The sequence below is a fragment of the Anomaloglossus baeobatrachus genome (assembly GCF_048569485.1).
Source record: "Anomaloglossus baeobatrachus isolate aAnoBae1 chromosome 5 unlocalized genomic scaffold, aAnoBae1.hap1 SUPER_5_unloc_13, whole genome shotgun sequence".
In the NCBI taxonomy this organism is placed as follows: Eukaryota; Metazoa; Chordata; class Amphibia; order Anura; family Aromobatidae; genus Anomaloglossus; species Anomaloglossus baeobatrachus.
This window is the reverse complement of record NW_027441788.1, coordinates 830403-853489: the sequence shown is the minus strand read 5'-3', so window position 1 is coordinate 853489 and position 23087 is coordinate 830403. Positions and strand designations below refer to the sequence as shown.

The following is a 23087-nucleotide window of genomic DNA, read 5'->3' as shown; positions in this document are numbered from 1 at the left end:
CTAGTGTGATTACATGGTGACGTGTCACTCCTCGCTCCCCTCCCCTTTTCTTGAGCTTGGGGAGTGATGAGTGCATTACACCCTGTACTTCCTGCGGTGTGTGCTCGGTTTTGCAGCCTCCATATTGGTTGTCATGCCAATGCGTCCTGTAACTCCCTCCCCTCCACTCTCCTATTGAGAGTGGAGGGAAGTGACGTAGGACACCGCAGCATGGACTTCCAGTCCGGGTGGTGCAGACACGAGCGCCGACATATCTGGCCGAGGTGAGAGGTATAAAATCCCCCTCTGTACATCCCACTACTACCCTCATGAAGAAGCCTCCCAGCGAAACGCATCAAGGTATCTGTTCCTCCTCACACACATCCTGCACAGTATTTTTCTTAGCCTGACACTGTGTCTGTATCTTGGCTGTATGGTATTTGTCCTCAGCCTGATATTCTGGATCTATCTTTACTGCTTTGTTCACTTCCGATAAGCTAACTGCTCTGCTGTATTCCTAGATACACCTCGATTTGGCTCTTTAATTCCTTATATTTTTTGCTTGATTATTTTGTAGAGCCTATCACACGGTGTTATATATATGTATATGTATGTTACAGGTAAAAATATTTTCAGCAGTTTCAAATGTATACCTGAATATGAAAATAGGCAATATCCATTTTTTTGTATGTCTGATATTTTGTTCCTTTGTGCAATTCCTTGGGTCAGTGCAATATATTAAGCTATTATTATCCGGCTTTAATATAGCACTTTAGTATATCTGGGTGGTGCAATAATATATATCCTTTCTGGGCTGTGCAATAAATACAGTGGTACCTTGCTTAACGAGAACAATCCGTTCTGGGACTGTGCTTGTTAATCAAGGTACTCGTTCAGCAGAGCAAGATTTCCCATAGGAAATCATTGCAATGCCGACGATCCGTTCCACAACTTCTAAAATGTCCCATCCTGGCCCCCTATTGTGCCATTCCACACACGCACAAACACGCACAAACACACACAAACACACACAAACACACATGCACGCATGCACACACACATATTATATGCTCACCTTACCTTCCGTTCCATCGTCGGTCTGCTGGGACTTGTTGTTCTCTGGTACGGGGCCGGGCTGTGTAACGCGTTACTATAACGACGAGGCAGGAAGTTCCCGGCCAGAGCGCTGACGTCAAAGGCAGAGCCGCTTGCCTCTGATTGGCCAGCACTCTGCCTTTCATTAGTGGTGACAGGAAGTTCCTCCCTCGTCGCTATGGATGCAGAGACACCGCGTGGAGCGGAGCGGCGCACTACAGCACCCAGGAGGCCGGCGATGAAACGAAAGGTAAACATATGTTATATTATATGCTCACCTTACCTTCCGTTCCATCGCAGTTCTCCTGGGTCTTGTAGTTCGCCGCGAGGACACCGTGATGTACCCGGGAACTACAAGAACCATCAGACCAGTGGTGGAACGGACGGTAAGATGAGCATATTACTACATGTGCGTGCGTGTGTGTGTGAGTACATGTGTGTGTTTGTGTGGACTGCAAGTGCGGGTCAGAGCGCGGTGGATGGACGAAACCGGAAGTGTGTGCGGTGAGAATTTCGCTCGTACAGCAAAGCTTTCTCGTAAAGCGGGTTACAAATTTACAGAAAGCTTTGCTTGTATAGCGAAATTCTCGTTAAGAGGGTTACTCGTTAAGCGAGGTACCACTGTACTATGAACTTTCTATATATTATGATATATTTGCACTAATATTGATCTACTTTATTTTTTGAACCAGAGTGACCCCTACTGATTAAAATTTGAGAAATCCTCTTTCTGACTGGGTTGGTGCAATAATATACAGTGGACCCTTGGTTTACAAGAACAATCCGATCTGGGACTGTGCTTGTAAAACAAGTTACTTGTCTAGCAAAGCAAAATTTCCCCTAGGAAATAATGCAAGCTCAGACAATTTGTTCCACAACTTGTTCAATGTCCCATCCTGGTCCCCTACCATTCCACACATGCACAAACATGCACAAACACGCACACACACATAGTATGCTCACCTTACCTTCCGTTCCATCGCCGGCCTCACGGTTCTTGTAGTTCGCCGGTACAGGATGTGAATCGGGTAACCATCGTGACCGATGCCGGAGCTTCTGCTGCCAGAGCGCTGACGTCAAAGGCAGGAGACGCTTGCCTCTGATTGGTCAGCGCGCTGCCTTTCAGAAGCGGCTGACAGCGGAAGTTCCTCCATCGTCGCGATGGTTACCCGATACACATCTTGTATGGGCGAACTATAAGACTCAGGATGAGGGAAGGTAAGGTGAGCATAATATGTGTGTGTGTGTGTTTGTGCGGACTGTAAGAGCGGGTCAGAGCGTGGTGAAAGTACAGACCGGAAGTGTGTGTGGTGAGTATTTGCTCGTACAGCAATGCTAAAAAGCGAAATACTCGCACACCAAGTTACTCGGAAACTGAGGTTCCACTGTATATTCTTTCTGGGCTGTGCAATAAATACTATGAACTTTCTATTTATTATGATATATTTTCAGTAACTTTGATCTAATTTATTCTTGGACCACAGTGACCCCCTAGTGATCACACCTGAGTAATTTATTCTCTAGGCAAAAAATTCTATTCATTAATATTTTGTGGATATCTGCTATTTAGCGTATTTGCACATTTGGGTTGCAATGAAAAAGAGGAAAAGGTGGTGTGCTAATAAGATCACCAAATGATGGCAATAAATGTACAAAAGTTTATTAGGAAGAAAAAACACCAACACAATTTAAAATCATCTAAAAGCATAAAGTGCAATGAATTTTAGAGGTTTGCTATGATGCAGCAAAAAACAAAAAACCCTAAAAGGTATCCACCTCAGAGATTATGGACCATGTACTACAACCACTAATAGATGACAATAATGCATGATGATACAATAAATATAGGAAATAGACAAATGCCTACTACATAAGTATGCAAAAATAAGCATGCAAACAACCAAGATGTAAATATCAATCCAGCCAACATAACAAAGTAAAGTAAGGCATAAAACAAAAACCTGTGAGATGAAATAAAATAGCTTTAAGTACATGTTTGCATACCAAACGCCATGATCCTAACCAGGATCACAATGATGAAAAAGGCATACGGGATGATTCCTTAAAGGCAAAAGATGGTAGGATTGCAGTCATGGTAGAGGTGGAGACCTAACACAGAACTGAACAGAACAGAACTGTTTTAGGTCTCCACCTCTACCATGACTGCAATCCTACCATCTTTTGCGTTTAAGGAATCATCCCGTATGCCTTTTTCATCATTGTGATCCTGGTTAGGATCATGGCGTTTGGTATGCAAACTTGTACTTAAAGCTGTTTTATTTCATCTCACAGGTTTTTGTTTTATGCCTTACCTTACTTTGTTATGTTGGCTGGATTGATATTTACATCTTGGTTGTTTGCAGGCTTATTTTTGCATACTTTTGTAGTAGGCATTTGTCTATTTCCTATATTTATTGTATTATCATGCATTATTGTCGGCTATTAGTGGTTGTAGTACATGGTCCATAATCTCTGAGGTGGATACCTTTTAGGATTTTTTTTTTTTGCTGCATTGTAGCAAACCTCTAAAATTCATTGCACTTTATGCTTTTAGATGATTTTAGATTGTGTTGGTGTTTTTTCTTCCTAATAAACTTTTGTACATTTATTGCCATCATTTGGTGATCTCCTTATTAGCGCATCACCTTTTCCTCTTTTTCATTGCTGCTATTCTCAGGTGTGCATTTGGATGATCCCATCCATACTGCCTTAGTGCCCTCATAATTCTTTTCTCATAGTGTACATATGGGTTGGTGCAATAATATATATTATTTCTGGGTTACAAGTTGTTTTGATGTACTTTGTTCAGACCGGCACATATGAATATTTGGATCAACCAATTGGATTAATCGCTTTATTTTTTGCACAAATTGTGACCTCCAGTGACTTCTATAAGAATTTTTCATCCCGGGCATAAAACCTTTTTTAGTAACAGCTAATGGATATCTGTCATTTGCCATTATAAATGTTTTTCTGGTATAAACACGTGCTTTTATGGATGATTTGTGGAGGAAGAATGTTCTCTGCATATCCCCACTATTTATTGTCATTGTTTAATTCGTTTTTAATTTCTTCAATAAAGAAATAGATTTTTATAAAAGAGAAGACATCTTTTCTGGCTTCAAACTCAGCTTGTTTTCATAGATGTTGTTGATTAGGAGTTACCATTGTGAATGAGATTTGGCCATTCTTTTTAGTTTCGTGTAATTATCTGTATCCTTACAGTCGTTTCAGGCCAATATGGACATCAAGTCCAGAGAAGACTCATGGAAGTCAAGGAGATAAGCAGCACACTATGAGACATTTCATAACCTGCAAAACTAAGAATGTAGTATATGCCGTTTACTGTCCCTGCGGGCACTACTACATAGGCAAGACAATAAGGCCTATGTTTGTAAGGTTTAGAGAACACCTAAATTCCACTATAACGGGAATAAGTGTGTCGCGTCTAATTAAACATGTTCAGGAGGTGCACGCAGGAAACACAAAATCTTGTCTTTTGCTGGTTTAGAAAAAATGATTCCTTCCCCAGCAGGGGCAGACACTCATAAAGCCCTACTAAGAAAAGAGTCCCGCTGGATCATTGAAAGCAGAGCAATGGGACCTATAGGGTTAAATGATAAAAATGATATGATACTATTCTTCTAAGTTTAAGGAATAGTGTAGGATATATAATGTTGCATTCTGTTAGTGTTTTTGTCGATGTTTGTATATTATTATGTTTTTAAATTGTCACGTTTCTGAAATCCCATAAAGGTAACACAACTGACACTAATCAGTATGGACCCGTTGAAACACCACAGCTGGTGTGAAACGGCAGCCGTAGTCCGGATGTGCTCTGCACTCCCTCCCTCCCGATGCCTGAAGTCTGAATAAAACATCTACTTGCAATGACGGTGCGTGCCTCCAATCCTTTTTATTTTTGGAAGACTCTTCCTGAATTCCTACATCTAGATGGGTGTGAGAAATGGATTTTATCAGGTATCAGTACAGCCGAGGAAAGGAAGGAAAAGGATGAGGAGGTCATATTGTCTTAAAAAAAAAGAAAGACCAAGAGTATAGGCTTTAACACTAGAAGTCCCAGAAATTTCGAGCTCCCCCTGAAGTCCCGAAAGAGGGTCAAATGACCCTTAGTCCAAACTGAATAGAACTAACTAGAAACTAAATGGCTAAACTCAATGGAAAACAACAACCTCCTGTGGTGCGACAGTAATGGCCTAAATTACAGAACAAAAGATGGTGATTATAGGATGTTTGCTAAAATCCTTCAGGTCATTCGACCCGTCTCTGGGTTCCAAAGGTAGAAATGTTAAATGACCCCTCTCTGGGACTTCTAGTGTTAAATTGTTATGTCGGGCCTTACAGAGGAAAAATGGATGTACTTTTAGGGAAATTAGCAGCTAAAGCTTTGTTAGTGAGAAATTTTAAAATTACAGTAATAAGAGTATTGTATCCAAGATATTTACTACCATAATGAGGGTTGGGCGACCTCTGCTCCAGCAAAAAGGAAATGGAGGAAGAAGAAATGAAGACCATTAGTTTAGATACTCATCTTTTATGAGCTACAGTAAAAATCCTGGATATAGAATTTCATAATTGTTCAGTATATTATTTAACACCAGAGATATTATCAAAGATGGGTAACAAAACGGACCCTGAGTGTCCTAAGTGTCTGATTATGTTGGAGGACATGTATCATAATAATAATAATCTTTATCTTTATATAGTGCCAACATATTCCACAGCGTTTTACACCACTTTATATCAGCAACATTGTCCCCATTTGGGCTCACAATCTAAATTCCCCATCAGGATGTCTTCGGAGTGTGGGAGGAAACCCACACAAACACGGGGAGAACATACAATTTCCAAGTAGATGTTGTGCTTGCTGAGAACATCTGCATGGAGTTTGTCACCACTGAGCCACCATACTGCCCTGTATCAGATGTCAGTATTATGCTTTATAGAGAACCTATCATTAGGATTTTAACCTTAGCATGGAATAAAATTTTAAAAACTCGATCACATCAGATGTTCCCACAAAGAAGGAATGGATCGTAGATGGAAATAGTAATGTGTAATATGAACACGTTTATTATTGTAGTATATAGAAGTTACAGACATTGTTCAGACATGGAAATTGTGCGCTGAAAGTAAAGCAGGCTTTACACGCTGCGACATCGCTAGCAATTGCTAGCGATGTCGAGCGCGATAGCACCCGCTCCTGTCGTACGGCCGATATGTGGTGATCGCTGCCGTAGTGAACATTATCACTACGACAGCGTCACACGCACTTACCTGCTCTGCGACGTCGCTCTGGCCGGCAAACCGCCTCCTTTCTAAGGGGGCGGGTCGTGCGGCATCACAGCGACGTCACACGGCAGGCGTCCAATAGAAGCGGAGGGGTGGAGTTGAGCGGGACGTAAACATCCCGCCCACCTCCTTCCTTCCGCAATGCCGGTGGACGCAGGTAGAAGATGTTTGTCGCTTGCGGTGTCACACATAGCGATGTGTGCTGCCGCAGAAATGACAAACAATATCGCTAAAGAGCAGTAAACGATTTTTTGTTTTAGGACGACCTCTCCGCGGCAAACGATTTTGCCCTCTTTTGCGATCGTTTCAGATCGCTCTTAAGTTTTACACACTGCGATATCATTAATGACGCTGGATGTTCGTCACAAACAACGTGACCCCGACGATAATTCATTAACGATATCGTAGCGTGTAAAGCCCACTTAACTGTAACGAATGGCAGATCGCTGAGATTGGGAGTTAAGAAGAGGGAGGAGGAATATTGGGTATTTTTGGGGAGGGATGCAATACTCCTGTCCATATAGTGAATTTATTAATATACACTGATGAGCAAAAGGGTAACAATGTTTTGAACATGTGACTTTCAGGCTCCATATCTCATCATCCACTACATATTTGAGCATGAGACTACCATTATTTTATAGATAATCATCTCAGCTATCTCCTACATAAATTTGGCTTACAACTATTTAGCATATGATTAGTTATGCACATTTTTGTCAGGTGACTGCATGGTTACTGTTTTGCTCCTGATGTTTGAAAAATCTGTTTTTTCCTGTATGCCGCATATTACAACTTCTCATATTCACTTATAGCTCAGTGTGTTATTAGGTTGATTCCCAAGAGAAAGATCACTAGTTTGAATCAATGGGCAGCCATGAACATTATCCAAAAAAAGAGAAACGGCATCCTCAGTTCATCAAGACCAGTCTATCGGCCAAGAAAATTGCCAAACTGCAAAAGCCAAGAGGTGGACATCCGGGAAAAAATATTGGAGTCAACAAGTCGGCTCATCACAAGTAGAGATGAGCCACCCCCCTAGAGTTCGAGTTTGGTTCGTAGAACAGTGCCCCGTTCGATGAACCGTTCGACAAACCTCTCGAACCCCATTGAAAACAATGGGAGGCAATCACAAACACCTAAAAACACCTGGAAAACACCCTCAAAGGTGTCCAAAAGGTGACAAACAACTCCCAAGACAACACAAACACATGGGAAAGTGACAAGGACAAATACCCATGAGAAAACTAAACAGCTGGAAGAGGAAAAAGAGGAGGAGACACAGATATAGGCATGGCACGCCCTTCTAAAATCATGTAAAACACAGCAAGGAGACTCCAAGCAGAGTCTCCCTTTTTTCCAAAAATTGGGCCACACAGACACCACTTCATTAGCATCACTTGTGCCCTAGTTGCCAACATGATGTTTTGATTTGCATCAAGCACATTAAAAAATACGCCAGCCTTAACTGTCCCCAGGATGACACCGGGGAAGGTCTAGCAAAGTCTTTGCTGATCCCAGATCTGTTCATCTTGGATCATTTTTAAAAATACAGCAAGGGTTACTACAAGCAGAGTCTCCCTTTTTTCCAAAAATTGAGCCACACAGACACCCCTTCAGTGGCAGCACTTGTGCCCCTGTTGTACACTTCACAGGTAGATTTGCATCAAGCACATTCAAAAATACGTCAGCCTTAGCTGTCCCCAGGATGACACCGGGGTAGGTAGCAAAGTCTTTGCTGAACCATGACTTGTTCATCTTATCTCGTTTTAATAACACAGCAGGGGGACTCCAAGCAGAGTCGCCCTTTTTTCCAAAAATTGGGCCACACACACCACTTCAGTGGCATCACTTGTGCCCCAGTTGCAAACTGGATTTGTTGATTTGCATCAAGCACATTCAAAAATACGCCAGCCTTAACTGTCCCCAGGATGACACAGGGATAGGTAGCAAAGTCTTTGCTGAACCATGACTTGTTCATCTTGGCTCATTTTTAAAAATAGCAGGGGGACTCCAAGGAGAGTCGCCCTTTTTTCCAAAAATTGGGCCACACACACCACTTCAGTGGCATCACTTGTGCCCTAGTTGCAAACATGATGTTTTGATTTGCATCAAGCACATTCAAAAATACGCCAGCCTTAACTGACCCCAGGATGACACCGGGGAAGGTCTAGCAAAGTCTTTGTTGAACCATGACTTGTTCATCTTGGCTCGTTTTTAAAAACACAGCAGGGGGACTCCAAGCAGAGTCTCCCTTTTTATTCCAAAAATTGGGCCACACAGATACCCCTTCAGTGGCAGCACTTGTGCCCCAGTTGCAAACTTGACAGGTACATTTTCATCAAGCACATTCCAAATCCACAAGCCTTTACTCTCCCCAGGATGACACAGGGATAGTAAAGTCCTTGCGGATCCATGGCTTGTTCAGCTTGATGAACGTTAGTCTGTCCACATTGTCACTGGACAGACGCATGCGCTTATCTGTCAGCACACATCCAGCAGCACTGAAGACACGTTCTGATACAACGCTGGCAGCTGGACACGACAAGATCTCCAAGGCATAAGTGGAGAGCTCAGGCCATTTTTCAAGATTTGAAGCCCAAAATGAGCAAGGCTCCAGTTGCAAAGTCATGGCATCGATGTTCATTTGGAGATACTCCTGTATCATCATCTGTAGCCATTGACTGTGTGTCAGACTTCTTGTCTCTGTTGGCCTTGCAAAGGATGGTCTAAAAAAATTATGAAACGATTCAATAAAATTGCTGTTACCAGCAACAGATACGGTTAGACTGTTGATGACGAGACCGTCCCATGTTTGTCAAGTTACAACTGGGAGATTTACTCCGTGCACCACTGGTGTTTGGTGGAAAAGCCGAGCTAAGATTGAGTAACAGCTTCTGCTGAAACTCCTGCATACATGCTTCCCTTTCTATGGCTGGAATTATTTCACAAAATTTGGACTTGTACTGGGGATCTAATAGTGTGGCAACCCAGTAGTCATCATCACTTCTAATTTTGACAATTCGAGGGTCATGTTGTAGGTAGTGCAGCAAGAAGGCGCTCATGTGTCTTGCGCATCCATGCAGACCAAGTCCTTGCTGTGTTTGTGGCATAGAGGTGCTAACCGTTCTTTCTTCCTCTAACATCTCCCCCCAACCTCTTTCAACTGAAATGTGACCAAGGTCTCCCTCATCTGCTGAGTCTTCCATGTCCATGGACAGTTCGTCCTCCATTTCTTCATGTTCTCCTGCACCTTTCTTAACATTTTGCCTGCTACCATGCGCCCTTGTTAATCCCTCTCCCCCATCGTCCCATGCCTGCCGCCTTGGTGATGAGTAACGTCTGGACCTTGGTGATGTTGTTATCCCTTGCGCATATGAATCCTCCTGTACTTCCTCCCCTTCCTGTTGTCCCACCCCCGACTCCGAATAGTGTTTAGCGTGTGCTCCAGCATGAAAATTACTGGAGATGTCATGATGATAATGGCATTGTCAGCGCTAAACATATTCGTCGCCATGTTGAAACTGTGCAGAAGGGTGCATAGGTCCTTGATCTGAGACCACTCCATCAGGGTGATCTGCCCCACCTCTGCATCTTGTTGGCCCAGGCTATACGTCATGACATATTGCACCAGTGCTCAGCGGTGCTGCCACAGTCGCTGTAACATGTGGAGAGTCGAATTCCAGTGTGTTGGCACATCGCATTTCAGGTGACGAACCGGCAGGTCGAAAGACTTCTGGAGCGATGCAAGTCGGTCAGCTGGGGCGGTTGAATGGCGGAACTGAGCAGACAGTTTTCGTGCCCTGTGCAGAAGGCCATCTAGGCCGGGATAGTGTGTTAAAAATTGCTGGACAACAAGGTTCAACACGTAAGCCATACAAGGCACGAGTGTCACCTTGCCCAGGCGAAGGGCCGCACCCAGGTTTGCAGCATTGTCGCACACGGCCTTACCTGGGTGCAGGTTGATTGGAGACAACCATTTATGAAACTCGGACCGCAGAGCTGCCCACAACTCAGCCGCTGTGTGGCTCTTATTTCTAAGACATTTCAAGCTAAAGACCGCCTGATGCCGTTGCGCTCTGCTGCCAGCATAGTAAGGTGGTGTGCGTGATTCCTTGTGCGCAGTTACAACGCTAGTGGCCTGACCAGGCAGGCTTGGGGCGGAGGTGGAGGACCCAGACGAGGTTGAGGAGGCAGAAGCGTTGGAGGAACTTATACATACAGAGGATTGACGCACAAGTCGTGGGGACGGCAAGACTTGTTCAGCAGACCCTTCTCCATCTATCACCATAGTTACATAGTGCCCAGTCAGCGACATGTAACGCCCCTGTCCATGCTTACTGGTCCAAGTATTGGTGGTGAAATGCACCCGTTCACACACAGTTTGTCAAGGAAGCAGTGATGTTGTATGTGACATGCTGGTGTAGCGCAGGCACACCTTTCTTAGAGAAGTAGTGGCGACTGGGCATCTGGTACTGGGGCACAGCGACTGACATAAGGGCTTGAAAATCCAGGCGGAAAGGCAGCATTTCGGTGGCCAAGAGCTTACAGAGGGATAAAGTCAACCTCTTAGCTTTGTCATGGGTCGGAGGAAATGGCCTTTTATTTGTCCACATCTGAGGGACAGAGATCTGGCTGCTGTGTGTAGACGGTGGTGAGTAGTGTGTCCCTGGAAAAATGCAGGTTTGTGAGGAAAGTGCAGGCGGAGACATGATGTTGCCTTCATCCAACGTTGGTGCTATCGATGTCTGAGAGAGCTGTACACCCGCACTTGTTTCCCCTTCCAAACCAACTGACGACCTACCAAGCAAACTGCCTGTTGCGGTTACAGCGGTGGAAAGTGTGCGTGGAAAACCAGGTGTGACAGCTGTCCCCACAGTCATAGAAGATGAAGAGCGCGCGGATGCACTGGAAGGGGCAGGCGGTGGTTGGCCTGCTACGCTAGGCCACATTGCAGCACAGTGAGCTTCTCACTGGGAATTATGTTTGGTATTCATGTGACGATTCATGGAAAAAGTTGTCAAACTGGTGAGCTTTTTTCCTCTACTTATAGATTCCCGACAAATTTTACAGATCACATGATTTGGGAGATCCTTTGCAAGGTCAAAAAAGGATCAGGCTAGGCAAGGCTTAGAGGACATGCGACCTGCAGAGCCACCCTGACTTGTGCTCAGAGGCAGAGTGGTGGCTGAGGATGCAGTTGTAGACGTGCTACCAGTACTCAGACTCTGTCCAGGAAGGCGCAAGGTAACTTTGTTGTCAGTTGCATCCTCCTCCACCGCCTCTGTTGACCTCCTCAAGTGCCCTCAGACCTAGCCTCTTCCTGCCCTTACCGAATATTTAAGTTGTCATCCCAATCTGGTATCTGCGCCTCATCGTCATCAGTATGTTCCTCATCGTCTACACCAACAGGTGTTACAGTTTGTGAATGAGGGTCTACATTATGCTCATAAACTTGGTCATCAGGGCCTGAATCTGAGTGACAAAGCTTCTGGGCATCACTGCAGACCATTTCCTGGTCTGTACTCACTGTAGCTTGGGAGCAGACCTCTGATTCTCAGGCTATAGTGTGACTGAACAGCTCTGCAGACTCAGCCATCTCTGTTACACCATACTGTGCAGGGCAGGTGGAGACTTGAGAGCTGGGAGAAAGCAAGTATGATTGGGATGACAACTCAGAGGACTTTTTTTTTTTATGTGGTAGTTGAGGTGGAGGAGAGGACACTTGTTGGAGCACTTGAGATCCATTCAAGCATGTTCTTTTTTTGTGCATCATCTACCTTTGTTACAGTTGTTCGGGTCCGTAAAAAAGGAAGCACATCGGATTGTCCACGGAAAGTAGTAGACATCTTACTTTTGCTGGAAGATGGCTTATCTTCAGCAGATGTTAATGTAGCTTTGCCACCTTCCCCACGGACACAAACTTTTTTTTCTTTTCCAACACGCCTGTTCCCCTTTCCACCAGCATCTGTCCTTTTGCCACTCATTTTGTTAGCGACAAGATTAGTCACTTAAAATGTGGTAGCAAAAATTGAGCAGTGGTGTAGATTGCAGAGGTGGTCTAGCTTTATTGACAGCTGAAGAACCAACACTGACTATCCCTGACAATGCAACTATGGCCCTAAAACTGGCAGCACTGTTTGTAATAAAAAATAGCGTAGCAAAATGTGCATGAGGGTTGAATGCAGAGGTGGTGGCACTTGCTTGGTACAAGTGAGACACTAAATTAGTATAGCAGACACTTTGTGGATGCCACTAATTTTCACCACTGTTTGCTATAAAAATAGCGTAGCAAAATGTGCATGAGGGTTGAATGCAGAGGTGGTGAGACTTGCTTGGCACAAGTGGGACAACAATGGAGTATAGCAGCCACTTTTTGGATGCCACTAAGTTTCAGCACTGTTTGCTATAAAAATAGCGTGGCAAAAGTAGGTACAGTGGCCGGGTTCTCTGGGTCAGTGGACAGGAAAGGAAGCCTCACTTTCTATCCCTCCTAATGGTGAAATGCAGCAAGGAATTCCCTGAGCTTTGGTACACAGACGCTGTTATCTGAAGCTGTATACAGCGTTTCCACGGACTTTCCTGTCACCTATGGCTCTGAGCCCCAGGAAATCAGCCCTGAAAAGGACTGAAAAAAACTTCTGTCCCTAATCTGTAGAGCGCTGTGTGTATAGCGTACACAGCAGAAGTGGCGACAGGAGCTGCGTGAGCGGTGACTGTCACCTACCCGCAGAAGGCAGATAATGGCACCGTGAGGGAAAATGGCCGTATTTATAATGCAAGGACATGTGACATTCACAGACTGTGACACATGCCCTTGCTTGTCTGGCAAAAAAGTCCACTTAGCTGTGTGTGTGTCTGTGATTGGCTGACATGCTGGCCCACCCCACTGCACACGCACTTAGGGGGGTAGGGGGGGAAATGGCGATCGCCATTATCCCAGCAGCACTGATCTAAACGCGCCCCCTCCCCGCACACTATACGCTGAAATTTGATAATAGTGTGAATCACAGAGTGACTCACACTATTACAGTGAAAAGCCATCTAGTAACTAGCTAGGCTTTTTGCTGATCGAATTGTTCTCGAACGTAACTCAAGCTGTCGAGCTTTTAGCAAAAAGCTCGCGTTAGAGTTCGATCTCGAGCACCCCCAAAATCACTCGAACATGAAATTGGCAAACCTCGAACATCGCTCAACTCTAATCACAAGGTCTGACAGTTTAGCGATAAACATATTAGTGGACGTGGTAGGAATACTTCGTAATAGTAAGATCACAGACGTTCATGCAAGTACCGTACGACGCACATTACACAAGTCTGGAACGGTTGTCCAAAAAAAAGGTGAAGAAGCCTGTGCTTCAAAATTATTGTAACAAGTGTCACCTTGAGCTTGCAAAAAGTATGAAAAGTGGATAGTAGAAGACTGGAAACTGGTGATTTCGAGTGATGAAACAAAAGTCAATAGACTAAGCTCTGATAGGTGCAAATGAGTCTGGAACAAACAAGGGAAAGATGGGGTAATGGATGGAGAAATTGAGGGAACTATCAAGTTTAGTGGAGGAAGCTTGATGATATGGAGTTGTTTCACAGCCAAAGGCAGGACATACTTGATCGGGATCATGGGTGATCTCAATGTTGAGCTATATATTATTTCAACTTACTTCATACACTCCAATACTATGGGTATGAAAAGGATGACAATATTGCAGCAGGACAACAACCCAGAGCATAATTTGAGATTGGTGAAGAAATGGTTAAATGACAATAAAGTAGATAGTCCCCACAGTCCCGAGTCCTCGACCCAATTGAACACTTGTGGTTAGAGTTAAAGAAAAAGCTATATACATACTCAAAAGAGTAGACCAGTATGCACAAACATTGGGACCGTGTAGAAGAGACCTGGGATCAGATTTCGGTGGAGACATGCTTGAATCTGATCCAGAACATGCAGAGAAGAATTCAAGCAGTGTTGGAATCCAAAAGGTGGATTTCCAAACCCTAACAAATTAATAAAAAAATTTATTTTTAGGAGCAAAACAGAAAAATGCAGTGACATGAGAAGAATCTGCATCACTAATCATATGCTAAATAGTCACAAGTCACATTCATGTATGAGATAGCCAAGATGATTGTTTATAAAATGATGGGAGTCTCACATTCAAAGCTGTAGTGGATGGTGAAAAATGGAGCCTGAAATTAAAAGTTTAAAACATTTTAACCCTTTTGCTCATCAGTGTCTAAAAATGTGAATGTTCAATGCACATGGAATATTGCTTTTTATTGGATTTTTAGAAAACAGACGTCTATTAGTAACTGTATATATTATAATTGTAATGTAACTTCTAACATGCTTTTCCTTTCTTGTTTTCTTACTTTCCTCTACTTTGACCGTCTCTTTTGTGTTTTCTTCTACACTTTGTCAACTACAGGTGCATCTCAATTAATTAGAAAATCATCAAAAAGTTAATTTATTTCAGTAATTCAATACAAAAAGTGAAGTTAATACAGTCATTACACACAGAGGGATCTATTCCTATAAATTATATAGTCATTACACACAGAGGGATCTATTCCTATACATTATATAGTCATTACACACAGAGGGATCTATTTCAAGTGGTTATTTTTTGTTAATGTTGATGATTATGGCTTACAGCAAATGAAAACCCAACAATCATTATCTAAGAAAATTAGAATATTATCTAAGACCAACTGAAAAAAAATGGTTTTATAGTAAATCTACTCAATACTTGTTCGGGGCTCCTTTTGGATGAATTACAGCATCAATGCGGCGTGGCCTGGAGGCGATCAGCCTGTGTCACTGCTGAGTTGTTATGGAAGCCCAGGTTGCTTTGATTGCAGCATTCAGCTCATCTGCATTGTTGGGTCTGGTGTTCCCCATCTTCCTCTTGACAATATCCCATAGCCAATCAAGCACAGTCATACTGTGGTTATTAAACCAGGTTTTGGTACTTTTGGCAGTGTGAACAGGTGCCAAGTCCTGCTGGAAAATTAAATCTCCATCTCCAAAAAGCTTGCTGGTAGAGTGAAGCATGAAGTCCGCTAAAATTTCCTGGTAGACGGCTGCACTGACTTTGGTCTTGATAAAACAGAGCGGACCTACACCAGCAGATGACATGGCTCCCCAAACCATCATTGATTGTATAAACTTCACACTAGACCTCAAGCAGCTTGGGTTGTGTCCTCTCCACTCTTCCTCCAGACTCTGGCACATTGATTTTCAAATGAATTGCAAAATATACTTTCATCTGAAAACAACACCTTGGACTACTGAGCAAAAGTCCAATTCTTTTTCTCCTTGGCCCAGGTAAGACGCTTCTGGCGTTGTTAATTGGCCATGAGTGGCTTGACATAAGGAATCCATAGTTGTAGCCCATGTCCTGTGTACGTCTGTGTGTGGTGGCTCTTGAAGCACTGACTCCAGCACCAGTCTACTCCTTGTGAATCTCCCCCAAATTTTGAAATGGCCTTTTCTTAACAATCCTACCAAGGCTGCGGTTATCCCGGTTGCTTGTGCACCTTTTTCTACCTCACTTTTTCCTTCCACTCAACTTACCATCAATATGCTTGGATTCAGCACTCTCTGAATAGCCAGCTTCTTTAGCAATGACCTTTCGTTGCTTACCCTCCTTGTGGAGTGTGTCAATGATTGCCTTCTGAACATCTCTTAAGTCAGCAGTCTTCCCCATGATTGTGTAGCCTACTGAACCAGATTAAGGGACCATTTTGAACACTTAGGAAGCCTTTGCAGGTGCGTTGTGGTAATTATTCTAATTTTCTGAGATAATGACTTTTGTGTTTTCATTGGCTGTAAGCCATAATCATAAACATTAACAGAAATAAACACTTGAAATAGATCACTGTGTTTGTAATGATGCTATATAACTATATGTGTATCACTTTTTATATTGAATTACTGAAATAAATTAACTTTTTGATAATATTCTGAGATGCACCTGTATATGGCTTCTCCCTGTGTGAATTTTTCTTAATGGTAAACAAATTATGATTTTCAAGTAAAACATTTCTAAAACGTCTAGGTATGATAATGGCTTCCACCCGTGTGATTTTTGTGATGTTCAAAAAGATTGCATTTGTATGTAAAATATTTCCCACATTCTATCATGAAAAGGCTTCTAATCTGTGTGAGTTCTCTGATGTGAAACAAAATCAGATTTGCGTGCAAAATATTTCCCACATTCTGAACATGAAAATGGCTTCTCCCCTGTGTGAGTTCTCTGATGTGTAACAAAATATGAATAACGTGCAAAACATTTCCCACATTCTGAGCATGAAAAAGGCTTCTCTCCTGTGTGAGTTCTCTGATGCATAACAAGAAGTGATTTACGTGTAAAACATTTCTTACATTCTGAACATGAAAATGGCTTCTCTCCTGTGTGAGTTCTCTGATGTGTAACAAAATGTTGTTTATTAGCAAAACATTTCTCACATTCTGAACATGAAAAAGGCTTCGCTCCTGTGTGAGTTCTCTGATGTGTAACAAAATGTGATTTACGTGCAAAACATTTCTCACATTCTGAACATGAAAAAGGCTTCTCTCCTGTGTGAGTTCTCTGATGTGTAACAAAATGTTGTTTATTTGCAAAACATTTCCCACATTCTGAACATGAAAAAGGCTTCTTCCCTGTGTGAGTTCTCTGATGTGTAACAAAATGTGATTTACGTGCAAAACATTTCTCACATTCTGAACATGAAAAAGGCTTCTCTCCTGTGTGAGTTCTCTGATGTGTAAGAAAATGTGATTTACGTGCAAAACATTTCTCACATTCTGAACATGAAAAAGGCTTCTCTCCTGTGTGAGTTCTCTGATGTGTAACAAAATGTGATTTACGTGCAAAACATTTCCCACATTCTGAACATGAAAAAGGCTTCTTCCCTGTGTGAGTTCTCTGATGTGCAACAAAATTTGATTTCTGTACAAAACATATGCCACATTCTGAACATGAAAAAGGCTTCTCTCCTGTGTGAGTTCTTTGATGTATAATAAGATGTGATTTACGTGTAAAACATTTCCCACATTCTGAACATGAAAATGGCTTCTCTCCTGTGTGAGTTCTCTGATGTGTAACAAACTGTTGTTTATGTGCAAAACATTTCCCACATTCTGAACATGAAAAAGGCTTCTCTCCTGTGTGAGTTCTCTGATGTGTAACAAAATTTGATTTCTGTGCAAAACATATGCCACATTCTGAACATGAAAAAGGCTTCTCCCCTGTGTGAGTTCTTTGATGTCTAACAAAATATGATTTGCATGCAAAACATTTTCCACATTCTGAACATGAAAATGACTTCTTCCTTGTGCTAATTCTCTGATAACTAACAGACTCTGAAGAAAATCCTTTCACCCCTGTGTGATTTTTTTTATGTATTTTTTCAGATTCTAAAGCTGAAAATGGCTTCTTTCCTGTAAGAGCACTTCTATTTTGAATGCCTGTTTTGTGACTTTTATTTTTCTTAATAGTCTGTGATAAATCAGAAGATAGGACCTGTTTAAAATAATCAGATGATAGATCTTTGCTTTGAAGAGATGATGCTTTATCTGGAGCAATGGTATTTGCTTCAGTAATTGCTTGTGTGATATCAAGATCATCTGATTTAAAAATTGAAGAAGTCAGCTGTGCTTCTGATCTCCTGGTGCAGTCATCTGCCAAGAACAAAAAAATATTTTTAATATATAAAAATGTAAGGATATAATTTCTAAAATAGCTATAGAAATTGCAAGTTATGTAGCAATCTATAAATTATATTTACTGAAACAAAAACAGTTCACAATTTAACACTAGACCTCTGAGCAGAAACCAGTAGACCATGATGTTCAACCCTCTTTGTTCATTTTGCCTCTCAAATATTTGAATAATAATCCAACAAATGATTTGTCACCAAAATTAAACCAAAAAACGTCTACTCCATCAGTTAAAAAGATAGGGTGTTTCCACATTGGTTATAGCTGAAAACTCTTGAAAAATGATGTGGCTTCATAATCCAATCCATAAAAATCCACAAAACCCACAAACATTTAAGGTTTGCGTGTTTCCTGAAGCCCAAGCTGGGTGCTATGTATTGGGCAGTATAATGGTATATTTGAAATTTTCCCTCTACAACATCCACTCAGAGACTGCCTCTACAGTCAAAATAGTAATTTAGGCTAAAGCAGAATACGGTAAATGCTATTTATTGACTATATGTTGTGGTATCACTATTTGTTTTAAGAACATCCAAAAGCAATGTTTGAAGCGAATTTCAGACTTTTTTTTTTTAAGTGAACAGGAGACAAATGAATCTTACATTACAGCTAAGATAAAGTAAAATGTGTCACGAAAAAAATCTCAGAAACACTGGGAGCAGATTCAGCATTACAAAGGTGTTATGTACAGTGACAGATGTGAGATTGGAGAAATGGGGCCTGGATAGGAGCAGAAAACTGGCTGCAGTGGAAAGCCATGAAATAAGAGCGGCTTTGGTACTAACTACTATAGAGAAAACTGTGACTATAGACATAACACATCTACTAACATGACCGCCCTCCACCCCGACAGCCTTCACCGTCAGTGATTTAGCAACTAGAGGTGACACATCTGGAGTAATTACAGTATGTGGCTCAGGGGCTCTCGGCAATCCAAACTATTGCATGGGCCAATATCTTCTGTCAGATGAGTTTCTTGAAGAAATATTAGACAATTAGAGAGAACTTTTTAACCTAGTCCAGTAAAGCGGAGTTGTACGCATTTAAGATAAACCATTGGAGCTACTATGAGTTTTCGCGAGAAAAGTAGAGGAAGTATTAGTGCTCCCCATATTGTACAGTAATCTGAATTTCTTAGGATTGCAAACATAATAGAATTAATGACGATCCTGTTCATGTGATTAAATGTATTTTAGAGCCATCAACCACGCACAGCTTAGCAATTTATCATGGCGTAGGTGTCATGTTCTTTGTGCAGTTTATCACAATCCTCTTTCAAGGAGATTGGAAAGAATATCTGTGCTCAATCCCCACAAAGCAGGACCTGGAGGCCATGTTTAATAGACTAGAGGAGACTCAGACCCGGGCCCTGTATTCTGTTAAACAGGACATCACACAAGTGGGCATCAGAGTGGATAACCTAGAGTCTGACGCAACATTTTTATATGTAACAATAGAGGACCAATATCTTATATCTGAACAGATGTCAGATCTCAGATATTCTAACATTTAAAGGTGACAGACAGCCATCTCTGTATTTGTGGCCTGTCTGAAGAAATCTCTTCCCATATGCGGGAGAAAACCATTAATACTTTATCCTATGAATTACTTGGGAGGAAAGAGGACTCGCTTATGGAAATTGATATAATTCAGAGATACTGGTCCCAAATCCACCTTGGCCTGAAGACCACGTGATGATGTGTCCTGCATTCATTTTTACAAGGAGAAGTAAACTATTTTGCAAGCTGCAAGATCTAAATAGAACATACAACTGGAAGACTATGACATTGTTATCCTCCCAGATCTGGCCAGGAGCACACTTCAACTTCGTAAAGCCTAATAACCACTCACTGAGTTACTTTGAGACCAAAGGGTTCTCCTACCACTGGGCGTTTCCTCATTTCAACTTTTTGCAAAACAATATGGCCGATCCGCAGAATTCAAAAACTTGGGGGACCTCCTGACCAAATGATCTACCTTCGACTCAGATCCATCTGCCAGAAAGGCCGACACTTCGTACTCTACCTCCTTTAATCCCACATGCTAATTGGGAAACAGAGAAAGTCACCAAAATTGCAACGCTTATCCCTCAGTGATGGGCATCTCAGAGACATGAGGTCTTCTCCAGGATGACTGATCTGTACTTATTACTATCACTAGATTTACAATTCAGTCATTATTGATGCCTATAAATGGTAGGCAGGAGTTTGATTTGAGAATTTGTATCAGGAAGTATTTGTATTTCTTTTTTTTTTTTACACCTAATGTATCATTGTCACTTCATTTCCTACTCTGATTATCTTTTTTTTCTGCTTTCTCTCTTTCGTCTTGATTCTCTCTATATTGGTGGGTATACTATACATATTTTGGGTATTTGAGTAATACGGGTCCCTGTCTTGGGTTCTTTAACCCCACTTAGATATTGGGACCTGTTCATAAGGTTCAGTTTTCTCCTGCTAGGAGTTAACAGTTTAGTGTGGCCTATGGAAGTTGTCCCTTCGAATATCGCATTTCTCCCCAGGTTTGTCTCGTCTATATCCTATCTTAGTCATTCTCCCTCCCTTTTTCTAATTGTGACTATGGCTAAGTTAACATTTACATCTTATATTGTAAATAGTCTTATGAAAAAGAGTCAGATATATTAGTATCTACATAAAAAAGGGTCTCAATAGATATGCTTTCGGAAACAAACATTAAGTTCTCTTCAGTTTTTACGTATTCGAATAGATACTACAATGTCTGTTCCCTTTCTACTAACCCAAATAATAAATCGAAGGGTGTTTCTATTGCTTTCCACAAATCCCTTACACACCAGATTTTGGAGTCGCAAGTTGATTCGGACAGTTGATACATTTTCTTTAGAGTGTGTATTGCTCACATTTATTTCCTCAACACAGAACAAAGACCATTTGGGATCAAAGTTTTGCAGTCACTGGCTGAGATCACCGGGGGAATTCTCTATCATTCTGATGGGATTCTATGTGGATACAAGTGGGAGGAGCTCTGCCTCTAGCTCCTCCCTCTGCCTCTAGCTCCTCCGTGTCCAGCTTCTCCCTCTGCTTCTGGCTCCTGTCATCATCATAGAGTCTCATCAGTAACAACCGCCATCTCCTACCTCAGTAATGGGAAAGTCTTCATTGAATACAGATTTTACCTCAGGATTGAAAATTTTAACTGATCAATTCCTCCAGAGAATAAGATATATGACAGAATTGCTTACTTTCATTGGCACTAATTATTTATGATATAAAAATTAAGATCATGGTTATGCTTTAAACACCCCGGCTCCATTTCATGGGGCGTGTGAATGGGAGCGCAATAAATCACTTTCTTCTGCCGAGTGGGATGAGATCTTTACTGTTACTCGTAAGATCTCTGTATCTTGTCATATCCAAGAGATGAAGCAAGAAAAAGGGAATGCACAGCCAACCAATATAAGAAAATGAGGGTGCACAGTCTGCTGTAAACAATTGCTACTAGAGAGGAAAAGAAGCAGGCATTGGCACTCAGCTCAATATAGAATGCATGACAATCAATATATAAATAACCAGAAATGTTTTATTGAAAACATACCCCAATAAAAACATTTAAAAGGCAAAAAACACCAGACAAGAAAAACAATGATTAGCTGTGGTGCTATACAATGATGCAAAGTATTAACCAGCAAAGGACAAAATAGCCATAGGACATATCAATGAGTCCATTCAAAAGATGCAAAAACATACACATTTAATGGCACAGCTGGATAATTGCACAAATGAAATAACCCACCATAACAGAAGTACATCACTGTTAAGAGCCTAAGTGATCAAGGTAGCAATCAGAAGTCGGGGGGTTCACCCATACCATTTTGTCCTTTGCTGGTTAATACTTTGCATCATTGTATAGCACAACAGCAAATCATTGTTTTTCTTGTCTGGTGTTTTTTGCCTTTTAAATGTTTTTATTGGGGTATGTTTTCAATAAAAGATTTCTGGTTATTTATATATTGATTGTCATGCATTCTATATTGAGCTGAGTGCCAATGCCTGCTTCTTTTCCTCTCTAGTACCATATCCAAGAGATGAACTATAAGTTCATGTCCAGGTGGTATAAGACCCCCGAGCGTATTCATCACATGTTGCCTGGTACATCTGATAAGTGTTGGAGATGTGACTCAGCTGTGGGCAATATGACCAATATTCGGTGGGCCTGTTCAGGTATTAACCATCTTCAGGACAAAATCTTGGACCTCTTTAATAAACTCTTTGATACAACACTACAGAACTCTCCAGAAGCAGCGTTACTTTCCATATTTCCAATGTCAGTTTCATCCATCAAGAAAGGTCTCTTCTGAATATCTCTGACAGCAATGAGGCAAGTCATCTCTAGACACTGGAGATCATCCTCTCCCCTCTAAGCTGGAATTGGCTGCATCTGTGGACTTTTTAATACGGATGGAAAATGTAATAATTTCATAGGATTGTCTCCATTCTGAGTGAATATGAGGACATGGTTATGTGGCGCCCCTGAGGCTTCCGTCGCCACAGGTCATTGCACCCCATCCAGCGGTGTGATGCCCCATTCTGAGAGAGGAAGAGAGTGAACTCCGGTCCCCTGGTAAATCCACACTACACCCATTGCTAGGAACACACTGGGACCAGGGAAAGTGGCAGACAACCCTCCCATGCTGCATGCTGGGAGGGGTCGTAAGACCCATCCCTGCTCCTATAGGGTAGAACAGAGCAAATGGGGAGGTGGAAGGAGCCATCTGAGAGCAGGGACAGAGAGGAAGGTCTAGGTTAGTCAGTCTACCTCAGGGAGGGAGATTGTGAAGAGCCAGCATGTAGTTGGGGAAGAAGAACGAGAGAGTGGGGAAGGAGGAGGAGGCCTGCTGGAGGCAGGCAAGGAGGAGAAAAGGAAGGAAAGAAAGCTCCAAGTCAGACAGGAGCAGAGAAACAGAAGGAGACGCTTCCTGGTGAAGATCCTGGGACCCA

At 42.1% G+C, this 23087-nt stretch overlaps 1 protein-coding gene and 1 pseudogene across 2 annotated transcripts in view; one reads left to right on the top strand and one right to left on the bottom strand.

Annotated features, from left to right (window-relative positions):
• Positions 1-23087, top strand: part of LOC142258844 (uncharacterized) — a 103788-nt pseudogene that overhangs the window by 29319 nt on the left and 51382 nt on the right.
• LOC142258836 (uncharacterized) overlaps positions 15031-23087 on the bottom strand; it is a 167302-nt gene continuing 159245 nt past the window's right edge. The window contains exon 7 of one of the 2 annotated variants that reach the window (XM_075331420.1): positions 15031-17472. In XM_075331420.1, the coding sequence (XP_075187535.1) occupies positions 16544-17472 (929 nt within the window). In that variant the 3' untranslated portion in view covers positions 15031-16543. Of the gene's footprint in view, positions 18073-23087 lie in introns of both variants that reach the window. The other variant, XM_075331418.1, reaches the window with a different exon arrangement.